At 49.1% G+C, this 22,905-nt stretch overlaps 1 protein-coding gene across 9 annotated transcripts in view; it reads right to left on the reverse strand.

Annotated features, from left to right (window-relative positions):
* ERI3 (ERI1 exoribonuclease family member 3) overlaps positions 1-22,905 on the reverse strand; it is a 126,449-nt gene that overhangs the window by 53,901 nt on the left and 49,643 nt on the right. For all 9 annotated transcript variants that reach the window (XM_059374510.1, XM_059374509.1, XM_059374507.1 and 6 more), the window contains one exon: positions 6,843-6,915. In XM_059374510.1, the coding sequence (XP_059230493.1) occupies positions 6,843-6,915 (73 nt within the window). The remainder of the gene's footprint in view (positions 1-6,842; positions 6,916-22,905) is intronic.

The following is a 22,905-nucleotide window of genomic DNA, read 5'->3' on the forward strand; positions in this document are numbered from 1 at the left end:
CTGTTTCTCAAGCTGGCTCAAACTTCTACTCTTTTTTTTTTTTTTTTAAAGATTTTATTTATTTATTTGGCAGAGAGAAATCACAAGTAGATGGAGAGGCAGGCAGAGAGAGAGAGAGAGGGAAGCGGGCTCCCTGCTGAGCAGAGAGCCCGATGCGGGACTCGATCCCAGGATCCTGAGATCATGACCTGAGCTGAAGGCAGCGGCTTAACCCACTGAGCCACCCAGGCGCCCTCAAACTTCTACTCTTTACTCTTCGCTAAAACTACAGCAATCCTTTCCACTTTCTACAAACCTTCCCAGTCCTCCACTATTAGCAAGTGGCTCATCTACTTCAAAGGGGAAACGAACTATCAGATGGGAATTACTTCACCTTGCCGTCAAATCCGCATGCCTTCTGCCTCTGTCGCACCCACCTTTCCCTTCCCCCTCATGGCAGAAGAATGGTCCTCCTCCTGCAGAGAGCTGATTTCCATCCTTTTCTCCACCCCTTCTCCTCCTCATCCTCTCAGAGACCTCTCTCACTCCTGTATTTTTAAACTTTCCTTCTCTAACGGTGCTTACAACCAAGCACATCTCCCATCTTAGGACACGCCACCTGCTTCAAGCCCACGCTTGCCCCATCACAGTTCTCGTCCTTTCTCTCTCCTTCAAAGCTATGTTTCTGAAAAGGTTAAAATATCTCTGTCAGCTCATTTACTCCCCAATTCGCTCCAATTTGGCTCCAGTTCCTCTCTCACCATTGAGTTTTTACCAAGGTCACCGAGCTCTTCCGTCCCAGGTGCTCAGGGTTCAGTCTTTCTGTTACGTGGCTCCCTGTGAGCCGACTGGTCCTCTTGTTCTGAAAATTCTTTTGTTTCTGTGGCTTTTGTGGCACCACATCTGGTCTACCCCTTTTCTACCACTCTTTACTCTCTCATTTTTACCCTCTCTTTAGCACAAAAGGTTAGGAAAAACTAAATTTCAGTTCTACACCTACCAGGTATCAATGTGGGACACTGAGCAAGTTGCATCCTCACTCCCTTATTTTCTCAACAAGGTAGTACCTGTTTTCTCAACCTTAAAACATGAAAAATAGAGATATGCAAATAATAACAGATTACTTCAAGAAGTAATCAATATAAAAATTACTAACGAACAAAAAATTAATAAACCATTTTGTATTTAAGTATGTAACTTATACTTAAAATGTATATCAATTCAGGGGCACCTGGGAGGCTCAGTGTGTTAATGCCTCTGCCTTTGGCTCAGGTCATGATCCCAGGGTCCTGGGATCGAGCCCCGTATTGGGCTCTCTGCTCAGTGGGGAGCCCCCTTCCTCCTCTCTCTCTCTGTCTGCCTCTCTGACTACTTGTGATCTCTGTTAAATAAATTTAAAAAATCTTAAAAAAAAAAAGTATATCAACTCAGATGCTAAATCTTCATTAGAAATATTAGATCTCTATTTAGATTTTAAGCAGCTAACAGTTGAAAATGTAAACTCACCAACAGAGGTTGTTCTAAATATACTTAAAAGAAGTTCTTCAAGAAAGTTTATTTACATAAAAGTTAACTAAACTTTTAAAATGAGAAAAAAAATGGCAACTATAATGGACAATACAGGTAGAGCACACAAAATGCAATCAATAAATGAGAATTTTTACCACTACTACCAGTGACCACTCCTTCTCTAGTCTGACTCTTTCTTCTCTATTAAGTACTGGCATTTCTCAGTGCTCATCCTAGGCCCTCTTTCCTTCTCGCCCTGTATATTCTACACTCCCATGGCTTCGGTGAGCATTCCTATACCAACAACTCCCCTGAATCTGTAGCTCTTATTCAGACCCTATCCCTGAACCCTGGCCCTATATATTCAACTACTCTGTAGTTTCACAAGAACATCTGAAAGCATCTAAATTCTTTGTGCCCCAATTGATCTTCTCCTCTAATCCCCACACTTCTCCTCCTTCCATTTCATCAGTTGCTCAAATCATAAACTTTAAGAGTCACTGTGGCTTCCTCCTTCATCATCAACCGTCACAGCCAGTCAGTCACTCTTTCCTGTCCATGGTACAGTCTGTTCTACTATAATAACCATTTTGCAAGAGCACATTCATTTCAATGCAGTCAATATATTAGGAAACCGTCTGGCAGAATGTGAATTTTACCTTTGTTTATGTGTGATTTTGTCCATAATCAATACCAGATAGGCACAGGAAAGTATACCAAGCTGAAGAGAGCTGTGTAAGAATATGCAGAACGCACACACGCTTACACTTCAAACTTATCGTAGCTTCCTGGAACACTACATCTGTCATAAGCTGCATCCATCTGGCTCCAACTTTCCAACCAATTCCAGAGAACTCTCCTTCTACCACTTCGCAATAACTCACAAGCTGCAACCTTTCTCATGCCTACTGCCAAGCAAACTTCATGGTTTTTTCAAGGTAGAGTGCCATATCTTTTGTAGTATTTACATATTTCTTAGCCATTTAACATGTGTAAAATTATGCTACCATTTTTATTAGGTTCTTTTTTCATACGTCACTGATGAAGTTTCTGAGTATTGTGCTCCTAACCCCATTTTTATTGCAACTTTTTATTACAACTTTTCATAGCACGGTGATTTTTAAGAAGGTCTATGTTGCCTTATAGCAGAACTGACTGTACCATTTAACACTCTAGAATCAATCCATTTTTCTACATTTCCACTCCTATCAGTTCAATCCTGGTGACTATAGTCTTTCACCTGGACTGTAGCAATGGTCTAATTCTGTGGTTCTCAACCAGGGACAAGACCTCCCCACTCCTATCCTTGTCTAGGCCACTGGAAATGTATGTGCATATGGTGGGGATGGAGCAATTTTGGTTGGAGCAACAACTTGGAGCAAGGCACTACTAGCAGGACAAGAATGCTACAAGTTCAGCAATGCTGTCCATAATTTCTCCCACCCCAAGATGCCAACTATAGACCCATTTAGAAAAATCAGTACTGATCCCCCCATATCAACACTCAGCTCTCTCTACACTGTAGCCAGAAAGAGCTTTTTCAAAATCCACATCAGATGACAACTCTCCTACATTTAAGAGCCTTTAATAGCTTCCCCTTACCCTAAGGATAAGGATCAAAATCTCAAGTGTGATCTCAAGGATTAAAATCTCCCCTTCCAGCTTCAACCTTTACCACTCTCCTCTCTTCCCCACATTCACTATGCTCCAGGCAGTCCTTCATTCAACAAATAATGACTAAACATCGCTGTGTGCCAGGAACTATTCAAAATGATGAGGACAGAATAGTGAACAGAGGAGACAAAAATTCTCCACTCTCATGGAATTCACATTCTAGTTCCATGAAGCTCCCAGGCTTCTCCTTACCTCAGGGCCTTGCCACACGCTTCTTAGCGAATTCCTACTCATCCTTCAGATCTCAGCATAGATACCCTTCCTCAGGAAACCATTCTCTGCCTCCCTAAGTCAGGCCCCCTTATGAAATGATGCCATGACTCTGGATCTTAGCAGTGTTACAACACAATTAGAATTATTTAATATCCATCTTTTCTGTTGTATCTTCAGGCCTAGTACAGTATCTGGAACACAGAGGGCACTCAATAATATGTGTTTACTGATGAAGATGTGTATGTTTATATATCTATATCTATATATATCTCTACACATGTCTTCATGATTTATGAATATGTATGCATAAACATTCATGCCTGTGTTATATTTCCATATTTCTGAGGGTGAATATGTAACTATATATGTATACCCATATGTATGAATGGAAACATACATACAATTTTGGATATGCCTATTTGGGTATATTCATTCACTTGAGTAAACACGTGTATATTCATGCACGTGTGTGTGTGTGTGTGTGTGTGTGTGTGTGTGTGTGTGTGTGTGTTCTTCTGGCTCCTCAGTGACAGCTCTGACCTCCTGGAGGGAGCTGGGAGCAGGGCCCCAAGTCTTCTCTAAGCTGACAGTTCAATAAGAGTGTAAGATCATTCAATGACACTCCAAATGTCAGCAAACACTGGCTTGCTTCACTCTGCTACAGGGGAAGTGGGTGGAGGCGGGCAGTATGGCAGCCTGGCCACTGAGAACCTGCTCTTCCCTGATGCAGTACACACCATTTCTGGACAAGAGAGGCTTTAGGAAATGGGGATGGTGAATTCAGTCCCAGTTCACTCAATGGCTAAGTCTTGGCAGCCAAACAGACCACGATCCCTCCCCCTCTACTTTTGCCATTGGTAAAAAGTTCTGCTTGTGGAGTTGAGGAGGAGAGGAAAAGGAAGGAAAGTGCGGAGGAAAGAGTCAGATCAAGGACAGGAGAGGGCCCTGGAGACAGTCAGGGCCTGGTCACACACAAGGAAAGAAGGGCACAGAGTAATACGTTGCACAATATCCACACAACCCTGGCGATGACCTCTCTGGCTGGATCTTATTGTTACTATTTTTAAAGGAGCAGGAATCTTTGTGCAGCCTGCACTAACTCATGCTGTAAAAGGTCAGAAAGATCAACATGCCCCTGGAACTCCAGGACCCTGCAGCCTCTCTGTCTGGAATGGCTGCTGGCAAAGACAGGCCCAAAGTCTGGAACTGAGTCATCTCTCCCGCTGGGCTCTCAGGTACATCTGGAACATGACGTGGCTAGAGGACAGAGAGGAAGGGATTAGGCCTCTCTAATGCCACTTGCTTTATGCCACTCTTGTTTTTCCTAGACCTGCTCAGTTTACCTAACACAATCACAAGGCCAACTGGGAACAGGGTCTCCAGTGTCCACTGGTACCCATGTCCCTCTTATAGCTTGGCACAGCCCGAAGAGAACCACGCTGAACAGGCTCAGGACAGCTTGCCTCCAACCCCAGCAGCATCAAGGTAGCCTTGAGTGGCAATGTTAACACACGGGTCGGCTCTTTTCCTGCCTCTCTGCCAAGGAACCTGGAGGCAGGGACCTATCTGGACACTAAAAATTCTAGTGAACTTCACAGAGCAATTGTTCACAGTCAGCGCCCACTTCGCCTGGCCGGGCCTTCACATTGCATTTGCTGAGGCCAGCAAGCAGCCTCAGATGCACGCTGACAGCTGGCACGCTGTCTTTCAGGAGTGCAGACCCAGCCACACCCCTGTGCAGAGCCCCGCCAAGCCCTGAGTGAGAAGGCCTGTGGAACCAGCTCTCAAAGATCAACGAGCCAGCCAGCCACTATTCGCTGAGCATGTACTCTGTACCTAGCCCTGGCCTGGCCGCCTAGGACACAGAGAGGAAGCAGCCTCATCTCTGTGCTCCAGATGGGACAGGTCTGTGAGGAAACACAGAGGGACTCGGTTTCAATACTCAAAAGTCACTGATATCCAAAGGGCCAAGGGGTCTCAAGACTAGAAACTAACTGCTGACCTCTCAGAAGAGATGATGCCTGAGCTGAATCCTCAAGAATAGCAAATGCATTTTATGAAGGTGACCAGGGGCGCTTCAGGCAGAGATAAGGCCACAGGCCAAGACCTGAAGGTAGGACAGAGCCTGGCCCCTCACCCACAGATGGAAGGCAGTAAGTAGCTACTGCTCAGGTCCAAGGGAGGTCAGCTGGAGAGGTGGGTGAAGGTCAAAATATAAACAAGACCAAGGGTAAAGGACCTGAGTACCAGAGGAAAGCAAAGGAGTTCACAAATGATGCCACAAAGAATGGCTGCCCCGAGATTGACAGAATCAAGTCCAGGATCATTCTCCTCTACTGTTCCTCTACATGTTCACTCAGCTCCAGTCCACACACACACATCAAAAGCATGCTGTTCCCCTCATCTGGAAAGTCTTCTTTCCTCTTCAGATTCATATTCCACCTGCCTTGAATGCCTAGTTCATGATCCAAATCCTTACAATACCTAGTCTTACCCTTCAATGACCTCTCTCTTCTCTAAGCCCCCCTGGGAGCCACTACTCTGACCCCTGGTGTCTTCTCTCTTCTCTGATTTCCTGGGGGTCACTAAGCTGATCAGCGGCATGGGGTTCTTGAGGCTGCTCCAGGGCTGTTGCCCTTACTTGAGAATTATGGGGGTGAGTCTCTCTAGCAGACTGGGGCTCCAGGAGGAAGCAATCCAAAAGAGTGATGGGAATCCCTATCTTAGGAGTCTATTCCCACATCTCCTTTCTTCTGCTTACCTGAGAAGTATAGCACATATTAGAAAAGTACAGTTTTCTGGGTAATTCATTCTCTGCCAGGCTCTAATTTTGTAGCCACTTGGGGTTCCCTCCCAGCCCATAGCCCCAGCATGCACTCCCCAGGTACTTGGTGCTATATTAGGGCCAGACTCCTTCCTCATACTCGAAGGGAATTGGGCTCCAGCTTCCACGGTCCTTCTCACATGAGCAAGGCTCCGCTGGGGTGAGGCACGACCAAAGCTAGCCTGAACCAATTCTACTTCCCAACCAGAGGGAGATATCAGGGCCACTCAGAATGGTCAGAGGCCATACTCATGATCACATCAAAGCAGGATACTTTCCCAGACGGTCAGCTAGCACCACACCTCTCCTAAAGACAATGTGGCTCAGCCCAGTGATTCAGTTTTGAGCAAGAACTGAGAAAGTCCCCTTCATTGCGACTTTTCTGCACATCAGGATGACACGGCCATAGGACAATGTTATACTCTACCCCAAACAGCTCCCCACTTCCAGAAAGGTCCACTTCCAGTGTATGTTAGCTGGGAAAGAGGAAGGAGGGATGTTGAGAAAAGAGAACAAAAAGAAAAGGAAAAAGGTGACAACAAAAAGAGAACAGAGATGAGTAGAATAAAGAAAGCAAGGGGGGAGGGGATCTAAGGCACAGGAGACCCAGAGGAAGCACCCGAATGGGGCTCAGACACAGTACCTTTTTCAGATTAATCCACTGCTTGAAGTAATCCGCCACCGGCAAGCCCAAGTATTGGCACTGGCCTGGGAGCCTACAAGAAAGGGAAAAGAGAACAAGTTGGGAACATCCATGTCCCAGGTAAGGAGCGTGAATCTAGGTGTGCAAACACACCTCCTCAGAAGGCTAACCCATTAGCCATGGTCCCACCCTGCCCAGGAAAGGCACCCCACCTCTAGCACCCCGGACACTGGGCTGCAGATCTACATGTGAGCACCTGGAGCCTCTATTCAAACTAACACAAGCAGCCACTATTTTCTGATGGCCTGTAGAATGCTAAGGCTCTTACTTGCATTGGCATGTGATTCTTCAGCATGGCGCTAGGAGGTACCATTGCCTACCTTTTACAGATGAGAAAATGAAATTCAGAGGGGTCACCGAAGGTCCCACAGCTAAAAACTGACAGTGCCAAGAACTGAACCCAGGTCTATCTCACCCCAAAGCCTATGTTCTTTCCAGTGTACCAGTTTGCAGTTGTTTTGTTATAGCAGAGATGCAGGCATCTAAGACGGGAGGAGAGAGAGAAGGAGCATGTGAGTTGGTGATAACTAGACAGGGGCTCCAGTTCACGTGAAGTCTCTAGCAAGAGGTTTTCTGCCGACAGAGAAGAGACCGTGCAAAAGGATAAGAGGTCAGAATTTAAACCAAAAGCCCGTTTTTACTTTTCCTTGTCATTTATAAATGGTCTTTCATTGTAAATAGGATGTTGTACCTGCATAAATCCATTCAACCAATCATTTACTGAAGTTTAATAATAGATGGGCACCTAGGGCTCAAAGCGAAAGTCTCAGCCCCTGCCCCTAAGGGGCTCACGATCTGTTCAGTGAGATGGACAATAAAAGAAACAGACTAAACAGCCTTAAGTTGGAGCACTGGGATACATGAAAACATGGAGGAAGATACCAGAAATATTAGCTGGAACAGAACATAGGATTTTCTTGCTAAAAGAAGAGCTTGGCCTTAGGCAATGGAGAGCCTCTGAAGAGTTGTGATTTACAATGATTTATCTGGGGACGACAAAAACAATACCCTGAAAAAGCTGGATAGTAGCCGAGAGCTAGATAGAGGCCGTAGAAACAACGAGCAAGGAACAGACAGGAGATGTGAAGGAGGCCTTGGCAACCAAATGGGATGTGGGGCCCAATGAGAGGAAGTGGTCTAGAGCCCAATGCAAAGGTGTGTGGCCTGGCTAGCTTCCTGCTACTCTCTGAATCAGATAGAGAGAAGGAGGGAAGGGGAGAGAGAGGCTATCAGACACCCAGAGCAAATCAGCATTTTAGTCAATTTTACGGCTGTTTCTAAATTCTCTACCCAAATCACGGTGCACTGCTTACTGCCTCACCCCTGATGCACTGCTGGAAGGAGGCACAAATTTGGGAATGCAGCTTTACGTACATGTATGGCACATGGTGGGTACTCAGTGTCTGCTGAGTTCAAAGTGCCCATGAGATATGTGGCAGGTGAATGATATCTACAGAGGTGGCTACATATCCAGTTTTGAGCAGATGCCTGAACTGGAGATATAAACTGCCGAATCATTAATGTAATTTAAATGAAATTAAAGCCACGAGAATAGATCAACAGGGAAGAGTATGGAGTAGGATAAGCAGAGGGCCCAGGCTAATGTCTCGAAAGTGTTACTAAGCAAATATGCAATCAGGTCTCCCCAGAAGATCATCACCACACACATGGAACTCACTACTTTACGTAGCAATCAGCTCTAGTTTTGAACTTCAATTCTAGAACATCCTTTCTTGATACTGAACTAAGATCTCTCTCTATAACTTCTGCCCATGAGTCTTTAGAAACTGGACAGAAAGACTTCCATCTCTTCCTTACAGAATACTCCCAAGATCTGAGGGCCCAGGAAGCCTCCTCCCCCAGAGATCCCTTCTCAGCCCTTCCAGAATTCCACAGTAGGTAATGTACCATGAATCAGGACTCACCCAATCAACCCTCATTCTAGAGGGCAGAGCTCCTGGACCTTTTTCAGGGTACCAGATACCCAGAGTTACACATGTACTTTTGACCTCAATTTGTGTCAACCTGTGGTCAACCTAAACAACCTAAAAGCACATTTCCCTTTTCTGGAATATATATAACTGATTTTTGAGCTTAAATTACAGGTCATTAGTGTCAAATGCCACAGAGTGGTCAAGCAAGATGACAGCTGAGAAAAATCCAATGAATCTGGCATCAGCGCTTGGTGGGAGCAAAAGGTAGCATGCAACATGTCCAAAGGTGAGTAAGAGAAAAGAAAGTGGAGACCACAGTGTAAAGTCCTTTCTGAGGAAATCTGGTAAAGATTCCAGTTAGGATGACTGGTTCCAGCCCAGAAAGTTCCAGGGCAGTCCAGCCTCCCCTCCATTACTCCATTGTTTGGCAGACACTGAGAGGAAACTGATACCCATGTTTAGGGCAGTAGAGTAAGAATTCACTTTTCTAAAACCTGAGATAAAACCTGAGAGGGAGATTCCTCTCAAATATCCAGGTGGCACAGGAACATTAACTACAACCAGTCAATTTCCCAGAAAGAAAGTTCTGGCTGAGACCATGATGAAGGAGTATCCACACAGCCCGTCCCTACATGGGAACCGAGGACCAAGAATATAAGGATACTAGGAAAGGTTTTGAAGGCTGAAAGATAGCCTTAGGAGCTAAGGCTTAAGGAGAACTGTATTGTTTGGATAACTTTCTCATTTCTTTCCATTTTTCTTTTATGTTCCTTATCCTTGTTATTTGTGAAAATGTTTGCTGAGCTCAGCTATTTTTGAAAAGCCACATTAGTCTGTAAGTGAAGGGGCTACCAGAAGCAGCAGAATCTGCAAAGGACTAAGTCAGGGGCACCAACCAGCCAAAGGCAGGGGTCCTGAGCTACCTATCATATTCTCCCTTAGCCATTCCCAGTGCCCTAATTCTTTTGGATGACATGGACCAGGAGTCCTACTGGCTGTGGCTTACACTGGTGGGGGGCGCAGGGAGGGATTGGAGGGTGGTGACTCCCTCTTCAGCAAGATCTCAAAGGTAGACATTTCTATCCAGGTAGGAAGGTCTGGCACAGAAGAATCCGACCTGACCCTCTTGGAGGAGGGCCTATATCAGACAGGCCGCATCAAAGACAGACTAGACAGACCGTTGGGCAGGTTGGTCAGCCTCTGATACAGCTCAGCAGCAGCCCTGCACGTTATCTGTACCCATGGCTGACTGAGGCAGGGGACGATGGGACTATAATTCTCGCTCAGGCTCCAGGACTTGCAGGTCTACATGCAGTCTGCAGACTCACAGGCACTCAGGTTGCGGAGTCCTTCAGTCTGTGGCTGGTCCTAGCCCTGTGACTCCAAGGCACAAGCAGTTGAGATGCAGCAGCGTCCAGGCCCATGTCCACAAGAGACACAGAGCCAAATGCCAGAACCTGAACTTCCAGTTACCTCATGGAAGACAGCTACACATTTCTATGACAGAACCCTACCCAGATCAGAGAGAGCACCAAGAGAAACTGGGTGAGAAAGGTAGGTCAGAGTAGTTGTCATCCCCTACATAAAATAGGCAAGTGATGCCCAGAGAAGAAAAAGGATTTGCTTGATCACACAACAAGCCAAGGGGAGAACAAAAAGTAGGACCTCAGGCTTCCGACTGCACAAGGCATCAGTCACGCACATGCACATGGAGTTCTTTACAGTCCCTAGGAAGGCCATTGCTGGGGCCTGAGAGGCAGGTAGCATGGTAAGCATGGTGGTTACTGCTCAAGGTCACATCTGGCTCCAGGGTCCTTAGGAGCCTAAGGCTACGGTCCGTGGGTAACAGGGGGTACATGGTTCCACGAATTTGGAAAGGAAGAGGGCAAAAGCGGTCTGAAAGCCGTTCCTACCAGATACTGATCCCAGGAAAATAGCCACTGGCAGTGGGCCCTGGACTACCCTGCGGGCATGAACGTGCAGGCAGGTTTATGGTGCCCAGGTCTCCGTGCAGCTGGAATCACTGGGCACAGAGCTCCTCAACTGCCCAAACATCATCTGGCCATGCTTATTACTGCTGCCCAATGAAATTTTATGCACCGAGTCCACAGGTGTGATTTCCCCTTCTTTATGAGGGTCGGAATGACATCACTGATGGCCAATAGAAAAGAACCAATTATGTCCAGGCCATAAAAAGGAATGAGATTTTTTCAACCAAATCAAAACTTCCTTCAGCTTCATGAATGCAAGGGGCCCCCTTTAAGGAAGGGCCCCCCAGTCCTGCCATGGGCTCTAAACCGAGGGATTACGATTGCTTTCCAAATACTGTGGGGCCTAGGGCTGGAAAGGGGCTACACCTTCCGCATTCACCATGTGATGATGCTCCTATCACACTGGGACCTGGGGTCATCAGCACAGAACATCAAACTCTCCTCAAAGATGCCTGATTAGCTCCTTACTACTTCAAACTTCAGGCAGGAGTTAAAGATGAGGTATTCTTCAAGTTCCCTTATTACTCCTTTCAAATAACAAACAAGAAAGCAGAGAGCCCTCCCCAACTTAGAAAGAACAGTGTGGGAGGAAGAGGGGTACAAGAAACTGCCCCCTCCAATAAGCATAGGGCACAAAGCATAAGGAATCCAGCCCTCCCCACCCACCTCTCATCCAGCCCCACCACCTGCAGCCCAGTGCTTGGGCTGGGCCCAGACAGCCCTGATGGCAAACAGGTGTGACCAGCTCGGCGCCAGCCAAGGCAGGGGACTAGCTCATTAAGGGAACACCACCCTCACTAATGGGTAAGGGCAGGATGAAGCCATTGTGAACAGTCGCTCAGCTTTGAAGATTAGGTGAAGCAGAGCTGGGGGCTCTGCTAGAACTGCTAGGCTTGAGTTGAGGAGGCCAGCAACATTTGCGGAGGTCGGAGAGACACAAACAGCCAGGATGAGCAGGAGCACAGGCACCAGTGCTGGCAAAGGTTATGCACAGAATTCCTTCTGCGCTTTTCTAAGTCTAAGGAGCAACTCCACATGAGGGAGATATAGGTCACTTGCACTTTTAGCAGACCTGAGCCCTGAAAGAGCAGGAGGCCAGCCAGATCTGGAGCCTCATGCAATCCCTTTCTGCCTCTCTAGGAAGGCCGTGAGACCTGGCGTCCAAAAGCTCGAGGAGATACACACTGCTCACCTGCAAAGGCACACTGTTTTGTCCCATCTGATATGCAGAAATGGGGAGGGGGTACTGAGGGGCAAAGGGAAGAGTAGGGAGAAAGGCTCGGTCTTCTCCCAAGCCACAGCTGTGCCACAGAGAGACGGAAGGCCCAGCCTAGCAAGGGGTAGGCCAACAGACAAAGCCAATCAGCCAGGTGGGTGCTCCTGCCAAAGTGACACGTTGGAGGGAGTGGGGCTTGCTTCCACGTGAGGTCTCTATGCTTGCTCATTCTGATACAAACGTGCACGTGGAGTGTTGTCATGCTGGCTGTCCTGTGTTCCAGAATTGCCATGTTTCTGAGGCCTTGGGAAAGGTCCCATTCCCAGCGGATCCCAGTCTGGGAAGTGCACCCATTAGGAGACTTCACAGCCAGGGTGATGAGTCTGCATCCAGCACAGGCAGGCTATCCCAGGCGAGGCAGCACTTAGCCAGGGACACAGCTCTTTGTCTCTCCTGTTTCCAGTCCCCCCCCCCCCAGAGGAGATAAACAGACCCTGGGTGATAAACGGCCCGCCTTTCACGATCACTTTTCCTCAAGTTGAGGAGAGTAGCTAGTGATGGATGGGCTGGAATTTGGTTATCAGGAAGGGCTGTCAGCCAGAGGTGCCTATCTCCTCCCCCACTACGCAGGGCATCATTACACTGTGGCATCGAGGTAAAATATGAGCAAGGGGAGGGAAGGAAGGAATAGGGGAAGGCTGGGCTTCCACACAGAGCAAATTGAGCTACAATGAGAGCGGGCACAAGGCTGGGACGTTAGTTATCTGCCACGACACCTTTATCTCTGTGCAAATTGGTCCTTCCTCCCCCACCGCATCCTCTTGTACAAACAGAGGCAGGCACAATGTGTCACCACTGCAACAGCGAAGCAATTTAACCCGAATTAGTGAGGGGGTCAAGCCAGGAAATAGGGTTTTCTCATTTCAACAGGTTCCTTAGTCTCTGCTTTGAACCACCACATTGGAAGGAGGAGGGTGGACAGAAAGCAGACTCATAACTGAATTCACTCACTTGGCCACTGCTGATGTTTTAAAAAATGAATGCTGGAGCCTCCTACTTATCAAAGCCGGTTAGTTTCCATCTCACCTGCGAGACGCACTATGGCAAAAGACATGAATCTAGGCCACCCTTGCAGGATGAGATTCCAGTGCTTTAAGACCACGTGGGAATCAGCAGGGTCAGGAAGGCAGACAACAGTGCTGCGCAAGATAGCAGCCCCATGCCAACATCCCCTTCTAGAAGCCTACAGGATAGGGATGCTGGGTGGCTCAGTCATTAAGAGTGTACTTTCGGCTTAGGTCATGATCTCACGGTCCTGGGATCGAGCCCCACATCAGGCTCCCTAATTGGCAGGAAGCCTCCTTCTCCTTCTCCCACTCCTCCTGCTTGTATTCCCTCTTTCAGTTTCTCTTTCTCTCTCTGCCAAATAAATAAATAAAATCTAAAAAGAAGAAGAAGCCTAGAGGATAGAGTGCAGGGTGGGGTGAAGGATGCAGGCCAGGGAAAGGGGCAGTAGAAGGTAGGTAATCACATTAAAGATGATTCTGGACAATTCAAGAATATACTTCAATCTACAGACAGAAGCAGTACGCTGGCTCCACTCTCCACCCAACATCCAAGGTGCTTTAAGAGGGGTGTCCTGTCTCTGCACCCCCGACAGATAAGACACACACACACACAGAGTTGTGCTGAAATTGAGGAAGCCAAAGGCAGCACTGATGGCAATGACAAGACTAAAAGAGCAGGAATAGAGGAGTCAGGCCCATTCCCCAGTGGCTCCCCTACTGCAGACCTTGGAGCTAGAAGGGGGCAGGGGGGCGGGAGAGGGCAGCACAATCCCCAGCCAGCACATGGCTCTGCTGCACGAGGAGACAACTTGGTCAAGTGCCCACATGTCCTTGAGCAAGTTACATTACCCTCACACCCTGCTCTATGAAGGTTGTAGGAGCCAGCCAAGGGAAACACGTTCCTACATAAGCACTTGTACAAGGGAATCTGGCTATAAAGAGGTCAGCTGTGACCAAACCTGCAATAGCCTTTGGAGAGGCTTTCAGGCTACCAGCCTCAAGAAGACAGCACCTTACTCAGGAAAAATACCCTGGAGAAGCTCTGCTAGGGATGACACAGAAAGGGGACATTCTAAAACCACTGAACAATTTCAAAAAATGAATTCCAAGAATTCATTTGGGGATGAAGGAAGGAAGCACCTTGGGACTCATTCTCCAAATCCAAAGAATCAGCACACAAATAGGAGGGAACAAAAATCAAGGCCACAGTCTAGACACAAAGTTGAAGAACATTCTACCTCAACTGACACTACAGACTTAAGGGTGGCACTGAGACCCAGAACCCTCAAGAGCAGATGCCAATCAAGCCTGATTCCTAGACTCAGGGAGCTTCTAAGACCACCCAGAAGATAATCACAACATGAAACCTAATGATCACTCCAGGAAAGATGACAGAAAGGGCCATCCTATTTTTGGTGATGGGAGAGCACTGCTGGGGGAGCACTTACAAACACTTCGCTTTAGTCCCCTGATAGAACACACACACACACACACACACACACACACACACACAGTCTCTCTCTCTCTCTCTCTCTCCCCCTCCCTCCCTCCATTCATTCTTCTCTGCCTGCCCACAGCCCTGGGAGAGTGCCTACTTCTCAGCCCACTTTGCTCCCACACTTGCTCCCATCCTCTGGGACAGCTGCAGGTTACAATTCCAACCACAGGCTTCAGAAAGATGATACACTTGCTGGAGCCTGCAAAGGGTCAGGAGAGAGTACTGTTTGAAATACCAGCGTGACAGCTGGCTCCTTGTCTGTCTCTTCCTCCCCCACCCCCCTCCCCAAACTTGTCATGGTACAAGAAGTCTATAAGCAGCCCATCAGCTTTAAATATCAGTGTGCGTGAAGCAGGAGCACGAGAGCGAGGGAGCGGGAAGCAGACAGCGAGCGCCTCTGTTGCCACTGCCTGTCAGGGAACACTAATGAATTTCACCACCAGCAGCCATGCTTCAGATTGGGAGGGGGGATGTGGTGGGGGTGGGGAGTTTTCTAGGGAAAACCTCGCAGTATTAAAACATCTTTTCCCAAAGCCCTGTTAATAAATGTCACTGCAGAGCCGAGAACTGCAGCCTACCACTAGGACTTCAAGGCAAGGGAGGGGTAGTGACAAGCCCTAAGGTCCTCCCAACAGAAGAAGAATGCCAAGTGTGAGGCTGGAGGGGGCCAGCTGAGCTCTGCAAATTGGGAGGGTGACCACCATGACCCATGCTCATCTTATAAAGGCCTTGGGCTGCCTAGCTTGAGGACCAAGACAGGAAGGAAAGGCCTCAGGTTGGGGGAGATCACCAACTGTGTCTCCCAGGCCAGAATTACTGTCCACCCCACTCCCCATCAACTTTAGCTACCTCATTTCACAGGGAGGCCCGTGGGCAAGGAACTGCTGGGGCTTCTAGATCTCCTAGATCTAGGGAAGGTAGGGGGAGGAAACTCTGGCACCAGTCCCAACAGGAAGTATTCCCCCATAGGTGGCAGGATCCAGAGCTTATCATAATCTTCATTTTACAGATGAGGACATGGAGGTTGACTGGGAATGTGACTTTCCCAAGATCCTACAATTACTAAGTAATGGAGTCAGGACTCGAACCCAGGTCTCTTAATTCTAAAGGCCCATCTCTTTCCACAGCACTATGCAGGTTCTTTGAGGAAGGGCCAATCACCTTATGGCCTCCTGTGTGTCCTCTATTCCCAGGCCCCGCCACTCCCTCCCACTGGTACACATGCACCTTTGGCCTGGCATAAGCCGCAGCTGCCATGTAGCACAGGACTGGGCTCCAGGCCAGGGTGAACCCAGCCTGGCAGAGAAAGCCCTGGGAGTGAGCCAGGCCATCACCTGGGAGTCTCCACAGCTCAGAGGGCATGGCTGCAGGCCTAAGCCTTCCCTTGGGTACCTTCTGCACAGCTCTGATCAGCAGAGTCTGATCTGGCAGCGACCTGCTGTGCAGGGGGCAAATGACATTTAATTTCCTCTTGGTTTCCCTATGGTACAGACGAAAGGCCGTCACCTGCGTCTGGGTCTGGCGGCACAGCTGGAAGTGTTCCCAGACATGCTGCTCTGGAGAGTTCCCAAACAGAAACCAGAACACAGGCAGAGCAGAGGGACACCCCATAGGCCAGGCTGCTGGTCATCCCTGAGAAAACCAACCTCAAATCCCCATTGCCAAGCAGTTGCTCAAAGCCTCCAAAGGCACTGATACGTAAACAGCCCCTCCTAGCTCTGCTGCTTGCTGGCCCACTGGCCCACCATTTCTCCCCCACGGAGCCCACAGAATGACCACAAGCACACAAGTGCCACAAGTGCCACAAGGGCCAAACGCACCCTGTGGTGTTTAAGATGTATATGAAGTATAACATGCACTTCCCTGTGCCACAAACAGTTCAGGAAGTCAAATACCTTCTATCTCCCCACCCCCTCTCCAATGAAACAATAAGACAAGCATCCCTCCAGGGTCTCCCCAAGGCCAGTTCCTCCAAGGAAAGGGCACAGTGCCCCACCTGTTGTGACTATGGGAAGTGTCAGAGCTGCCACCAGATCCTGGCTAGAGCTCTCTCCCCGGATGGAATGGCCCCAGCAGGCAGCAGGGAAGAGGGCAGAGGGAGGAGGGGGAGCAGGTGATAGGAGGTTTCCAGGGCACTTTGGTCAGTGTCTCAGCTGATGAACTATTCTCTTTTTTGGCCAAGGAAATCAAGAGCTCCTTAGCAGTTTGAGCTGTTTCCAAGACATCTCACTTGTCCCCCACTACAGTCTCCACCTGGCCTGTGGCCATCTTGACCCTTTGCCTGGGCTGCTTTTGTATGGCCTACAATGCCCTCTGGAGGCTCCATGGAGAGGCATCCTGCAAGCGGCCAGGTTCCGGGATGTAGACTGATCTCTGCTGTGATACACAAGGACATAGCTCTTCCCCTTACCCTCTGGCTGATCTCTGCCCTGACCCCAGCTCCCCTGGCTCCCTTAAAACAGGTAACCACTAGGCCTACACAGAGTCGCACTTCTGGGTGGGCATAAGACCAGGCTAGCGGTTTTTAAACTGTGCTCAGTGGGGTTCTAGGTCTCTAGAGGGCACATGAGGCAACTCTGTGGACCGGGGAAACAGGAGGAAGGAGGACAGGGTCTTGCCCTAGCTTCAACCAGAACAGTTCAACTTTTATATACTTCGTATTATTGGGATTTCTTTAATATTTGTTTTTTAAGAAAAGTTTCCTGCTAAAAACTACTACTCCTTCAGTCTCTCTACTGTGCACCTGTCGGCTCTCACGGCATTTGTTCTGTATCTTCTCTGTAGTGTTTCCATCCTCCACTCACTCAGCCTATAGTTAGTCACATGCATGCCACGTTCTGTCCCGACCACCTGTGTTGCTGACAGTCTTCCCGACTTTCCGGCTGGAGCGGCTCTCAGCAAGGGCTGACTCTGGGCTGTTGCTGGAATACCAGCACTTCCAGCAGACACAGTGGTCAGCATCTTCAGGGGCAGTTTCTGAAAGACTTCTCTGAAAAAGAGCTGCAGTGGAGGATGACTGACACTCACAAAGAAGGTGACACTCACACGTGGCATATGTCACTCTTAAATCACCAAGTGGGACACACCCACTATCATCATTGATCACCCAAATCGACCTTTGGGGTAACCAAAGAGACTTTCGCTAACGGCCAATCTTTAGGCAAAATGCAGACATTCCAACCGGAAATATCACTCATTAAAAGTTTCCAAACCATGAATGTGAGACCATCCATGGAAACACAAGATGATGCTCATCAGCTGAGTACTCGGGATCTGTGGCCTTGGAAAAGAGTCACTAGTCCCACAATTCTGCTTGTAGCACTGGAAATGGGTGAAGCCCCTTGGCCCCATAAACCAACTCCACTGCCTGACCTCCTCCAGCCAGCTCTGGGGAAGGGGCAAGAGGGAGGCAGGGGTTTGTGCTCCTCCTAGCTAAAGCCACTTGTTAATAGGCCCTAGATTCCCTTATCTCTGGGGAAAGGAAGGTAGCAATGAGCCCTCTCCCTTGCACCCCCCCCCCATATGCCTCCCAGCAGGGCCAGGGAAGAGAGCCATTAGTGTGTGCCTCAGCAGACAATGGGGAGGAGAAGTCTCCAGAGCAAAGGACAACTGCAGCAATTAGAATGCAGGGAGGTTCAGAAGCTATTTAACTGGGTGACCCCTGAGGTCGCTGCATCTGACTCCCATCCCTGGATAAATATTGTATGAGAGGGGAGGGGGGAGAGCGAGGGAGCCCTCAGAGCGCTGCTCCTCCTTCCACTCTGTTCCCCACCCCACACGGCTGCCTCCAGCCACACACACCAGGAACATTATTTACAGCCCTGACAGTCAGAGCAATCACTCTGCTAACCAAGAGGGAATGGACAAAGTCGACTTACCAAAAATTGACTATGGCAATTGAAGAAGAAACCAGGGCTGTGGGGGAAGGGAGCTGAGCCAACACTGAGATGCAAGGCTTCCCCCACATTCTGGGTCTGGCTGGAGCAAATATTTCCCAACACCCCAAGACCAATGGCAGGTGAAGCTGGTCCCAACTGGCAGAGTAAATCAGAAATGGTGTCTCGCTCCATCTTTTGGGGGCTTTCTAATTGAAAAACTCCTGGATCTCACCACTACCCAGGTGTTCCTTAGCAAAGATGGGAGTTCTAGCAACCTGCCCAGAGGACGTGGGACTAGCCACATTGTCACTCATCCAGCGGGTTCCTCAGCTGACCTCTAGGAAAAGGCCACAGGCAGGAGAGTCTGCCACAGCAGAAAGGGGTCAGGCTGGGGAAGAAGAGGAGGGCATCTGAGTGCGGGCTGCGCCTCAGCCCCCACATGTTTCACTCCTCCAGTCCTGCTCTAATGCACCCTGACATGCCTCTGAAGACAGAGAGCTGTTTGCAGTCAGCACCGTGATTTGTTAGTAATTATTTCCATGGTGTCACATTGCTGTCACTCTGTTAACAAAGAGACAGGCTGCCTCAGGCTGCCTGCAAGAAAGAATCGCAGAGAAAAAGGCCTGTCAGGCTCCCGGGATTCTCTGGGCTGGCTGGCTTTCTTCCCCAAACCAACATCCTTGCAGGCTTAGGAAGAAACAGTTTTATAGAACTATCAAGTCTGAGTATGTCACCCTTTAGCCAGGGACACTGAAAATTTACCCCACCCACTCACAGCCCTCTCTCCCAAGCCCTCCTGAGTTAAGCCCCCGAAGTCCACAGATCATACAGGCCTAGGCCATTACGCCAGTTGCAGCTTCAACTTCCCCAGCCTTCATCTTCCAAGACCCTTGCCTCCTGACTCCTCTCCCCCACTGGGGTGTTTGCAGCCTCTCATGTGCTGTTAGGAGCCCAACACAGGAAACCTACTTCAGACCAAAGTGAAGCAGCTGCCCCCCTGGCATCGAGAGTGGTTAAAGAGAATACGATGGCAGGGCATCTCCCCTCCTTGAACCTTTCAGGACCAAAGCTGCTCCGGTGTCAATGCCCCTGCATTCTCTAGACGCCTGTGCACCTGTGAGGAGATCCCCACAGACTGTCCGTCATTCCTAGTGCCTGGATCGGTCCGGTATCCACACAAGAACTGGTGGTTTGCTTTAGCACAGAGTAATGTCTCCATTACCCTGGCTGGGAATTAGAGGACAGATTGGCAAGCGCTGACAAAACAGAGGTCACTCACCTTACAGGCATGGAAAGTTGGAGATTAATTCTCTCCTCTCACGGAGGGAATCAGACTCCTGGACAGTGGAAGGGAAGCACCAATACTGAGAAACCCTTTCAATGCCAAGCAGTAACAGCAGGAGAGGGAGACAAAAGCCCTACAGAGGCCTTGTTAAGCTGGCAAGGGCCATTGCCACCCAGCTCCCTTGGAGCCCCACAGGATAGAGGAGCCTGGGCAAAATCAAGATTCTTCTGGCACCAGGGTCCAAAGGGCAGGGCTGGCTGCATGCACTGGAATGTAAACTCTATGAAGGCAGAATGTTTTAGAAGTTTTATCTCCTAACTTTGCTCCTCACCTAGAATAGTGTGAGACAGAGTGGGTATTTAATCAACATCTGCTTAAAGAATAACGAAATGGGTCAGTATGGCTCAAAGTCCACTTTCACAGGTCTGGGGCCAGCCTCTCCCTCAGAGAAGAGGGAAGCCAGTGCAGATTCCAGAAGAGACAGGGAGGCCACATATCCAAAGGACTGGCGTTAGGTTTTAAAGGATGAGGGAGATTTGGATAGGCCTTGGGAGATTCTCATAACGAACTGAACATTCCCATACTCATTTGACAACCATGTACCGAAGGGCTAAAGAAGGTATGTAGTCCAACAAAAGGAGAAGGGATAAAGTACAGTACAGAAATACAAGGGGACACTATACGGCAATGAAAAGGCTGAACTGCTAATACATACAACAACCATAGAGACTCTCATATGTTATGTTAAGCAAAGGAAGTCAGACATAAAAGACTACATTCTGTAGGATTCTACTCATTGGAAGTCAAGAACAGGCAAAATGAACCAAAAGTAACAGAAGTCAGAAGAGTGGTTACCTAACAGCAAAGGGCATTACTGAGAAGTGGCACAAGGGGATCTCTAGGACGATGGAAAGGGGTTTTTTAAATCTTGAGCTGGATGGTGGCTGCACAGGTATGTATTTGCATAAAAACCTATGGAGCTGTACATTTCACATTTGTATGCTTTATGTACCCTACTGTGCCTATTTCATACTAAGATTTCTAAAAATATTAGGGAAAAAAAAAGGTTAGGTCTCAAGAGTCACACAGAGTTGTGTTGTTGCTGCTGTTGTTTTTAAAACACAGAAACATCTCACCCAGAGTAAAACATTTTCCAGGAGCAAGAGTGTCTCCTTCTCCTTGGGAGTTCAGGGGATAGGCCCTCCAGCTTTCACTCTCTAGCTGCCAGAGGACAGAGGAGCCCAAATGGGCAAGGCCTGGGAAGGTTCAGAAATATTCAAAACACAAAGGAATGTAGCCCGAGTCCCCAGCCCAGGAGGTAGTAACAGCCTCTATTCCATACCAGGTGAGCTTCAGGGAAGCAGAGAGGGAACATATGGTCAAACCACGGCTCCAGCTGGTTCTGAGGCTCTCTGAAGCAGCCTGTCAGAGACTGCCACAAAGGATAGAACCAGACTTCCAGAGACAGTCTCCAAAAGCCACAAGACCAATTTGTCTTCCTGACAAGCCAGGCAGACACTGGCTGAGCTACCCCAACTCTGGGTTACGCAAAGGTCTCAATGCCTATAGCCCCTACTGCCAGGGAGGAGGAGGTGGTAAGACCCTCACAAGGGGAGTGTAACTTGGGACCAGTACTTAGGCAGCAGCTCTTGCCTCAGGACCAATGAAGCAGCTAAGAGCCATCCGGTCAGCGGCCTGGCAGCAGCCTACCCCGCATGAGGCTCCCCTGACCACACACACCTCAGAGCCTCATCACTTACCACACAAATGTCTTTATGTTTTATCAGGATTTTAGCCAAGCAAATCTTCCATTCCAGGGGTTCCAAAAAATCACCAGAGTGCTTTTAGATCCTTGGACACCTTCCTAGCAGATGAGGAGAGGAGGCCAACATTACAGTCCCACCACTGGGCCGAAAAGTGCCCAGAAAGTGGATCACTAGATGCTCTGCCTGCCAAGGAGGGGCCGGAACTTATTGATCAGACAACAGAACTTCTCCCCAGTGCCCCTCCAGGTCCAAAATCCTTCCAGACCAGACCAGCTGCCCCAAACTCAGGCTCCCAGGTAAGGACACAGGCTGAACTGCCTGCTGACATGTGGCTCCAGGACCACATGGAGAAGAAAGGAAAGGGGGCTTGGGCAGGGACCTAGGAGTCCCCTGGGCACTCCAGAGAAACCTGCTCCTGCCCTAGGACCCGCCCACAGAAAAGGGGATAATCCCAAACCCACACTCAGGAGCCCCTTTACTATTAGTGCTGGACACCAGGACATGTGCCAGAGGGAAGTCTCACGTGTCTGTGAGTAGGCTGGCTCCAGAGGCCTGCAGGCTCTCAGGGGGAGGCGGGGCACCCCTCGCTCCTCGGAGCCCAAGAACTCTCGGCCCAAGGAGCTGTCAGGCTAACGAGGCTACCCCACCGCCACTCCATCTGAGCATGGCAGGCTGCACCGCACGACTGGCTTCAGGTGGCTCTTCTTTAATTAATGGCATCCCAGGCTCTGCAGGGAGCTTCACCCTACAATGAATGGCCCTCTCTCATTAGAGGCAGGCCTGCCATGATGTATTCAGGGCGAGGGCCAGGATTCATTTCCCTGTCTGTGGGCTGGGGATGGGAGGGAGGGAGGGGAGAGGCAGCGGGGAGAGATTTATATCGAGTGACTTGGATTAGCTGCAGCTGAAACATGACCCCATCAACTCCAGCTGCCTTCTTGGGGCTAACCCGATGCACCTCTGCTGACGAGAGGGCTCTAGGGAAGCTGAAGGGAGGGCAGAAGGTCTGGTTCTTGTTCTCTCTGGGCTTAGGCTATAGCTTGAAGGCCCAGAATTCCTATACAACCTCCAGAACCCCCTCCCCAACCACCACACACACACACTGGGAGCCTGGCCTGACTCTGAGCTCGTCTTGCCCACTGAGAGCCTCTGCACGGCCAGGAAGCTGACATACTGGCCTGCGAGCTAGAGGGCTGCCCGCGGCTGGCTTTCCTAACTACTTTGTGTAGGAAACACCCTCCCTCCCTACTTCAGAGGACAAGTGCACAACATAGTAATGCCCCCATATCTGCTATCTGGACAGGATCCAAGAACATTCTGCCACAGGGCATCTCAGACCTCAGGCTACCCAGCCCCAGGGAAAAGGCA

Source organism: Mustela nigripes, chromosome 14 (assembly GCF_022355385.1).
Source record: "Mustela nigripes isolate SB6536 chromosome 14, MUSNIG.SB6536, whole genome shotgun sequence".
NCBI classification, from domain to species: domain Eukaryota; kingdom Metazoa; phylum Chordata; class Mammalia; order Carnivora; family Mustelidae; genus Mustela; species Mustela nigripes.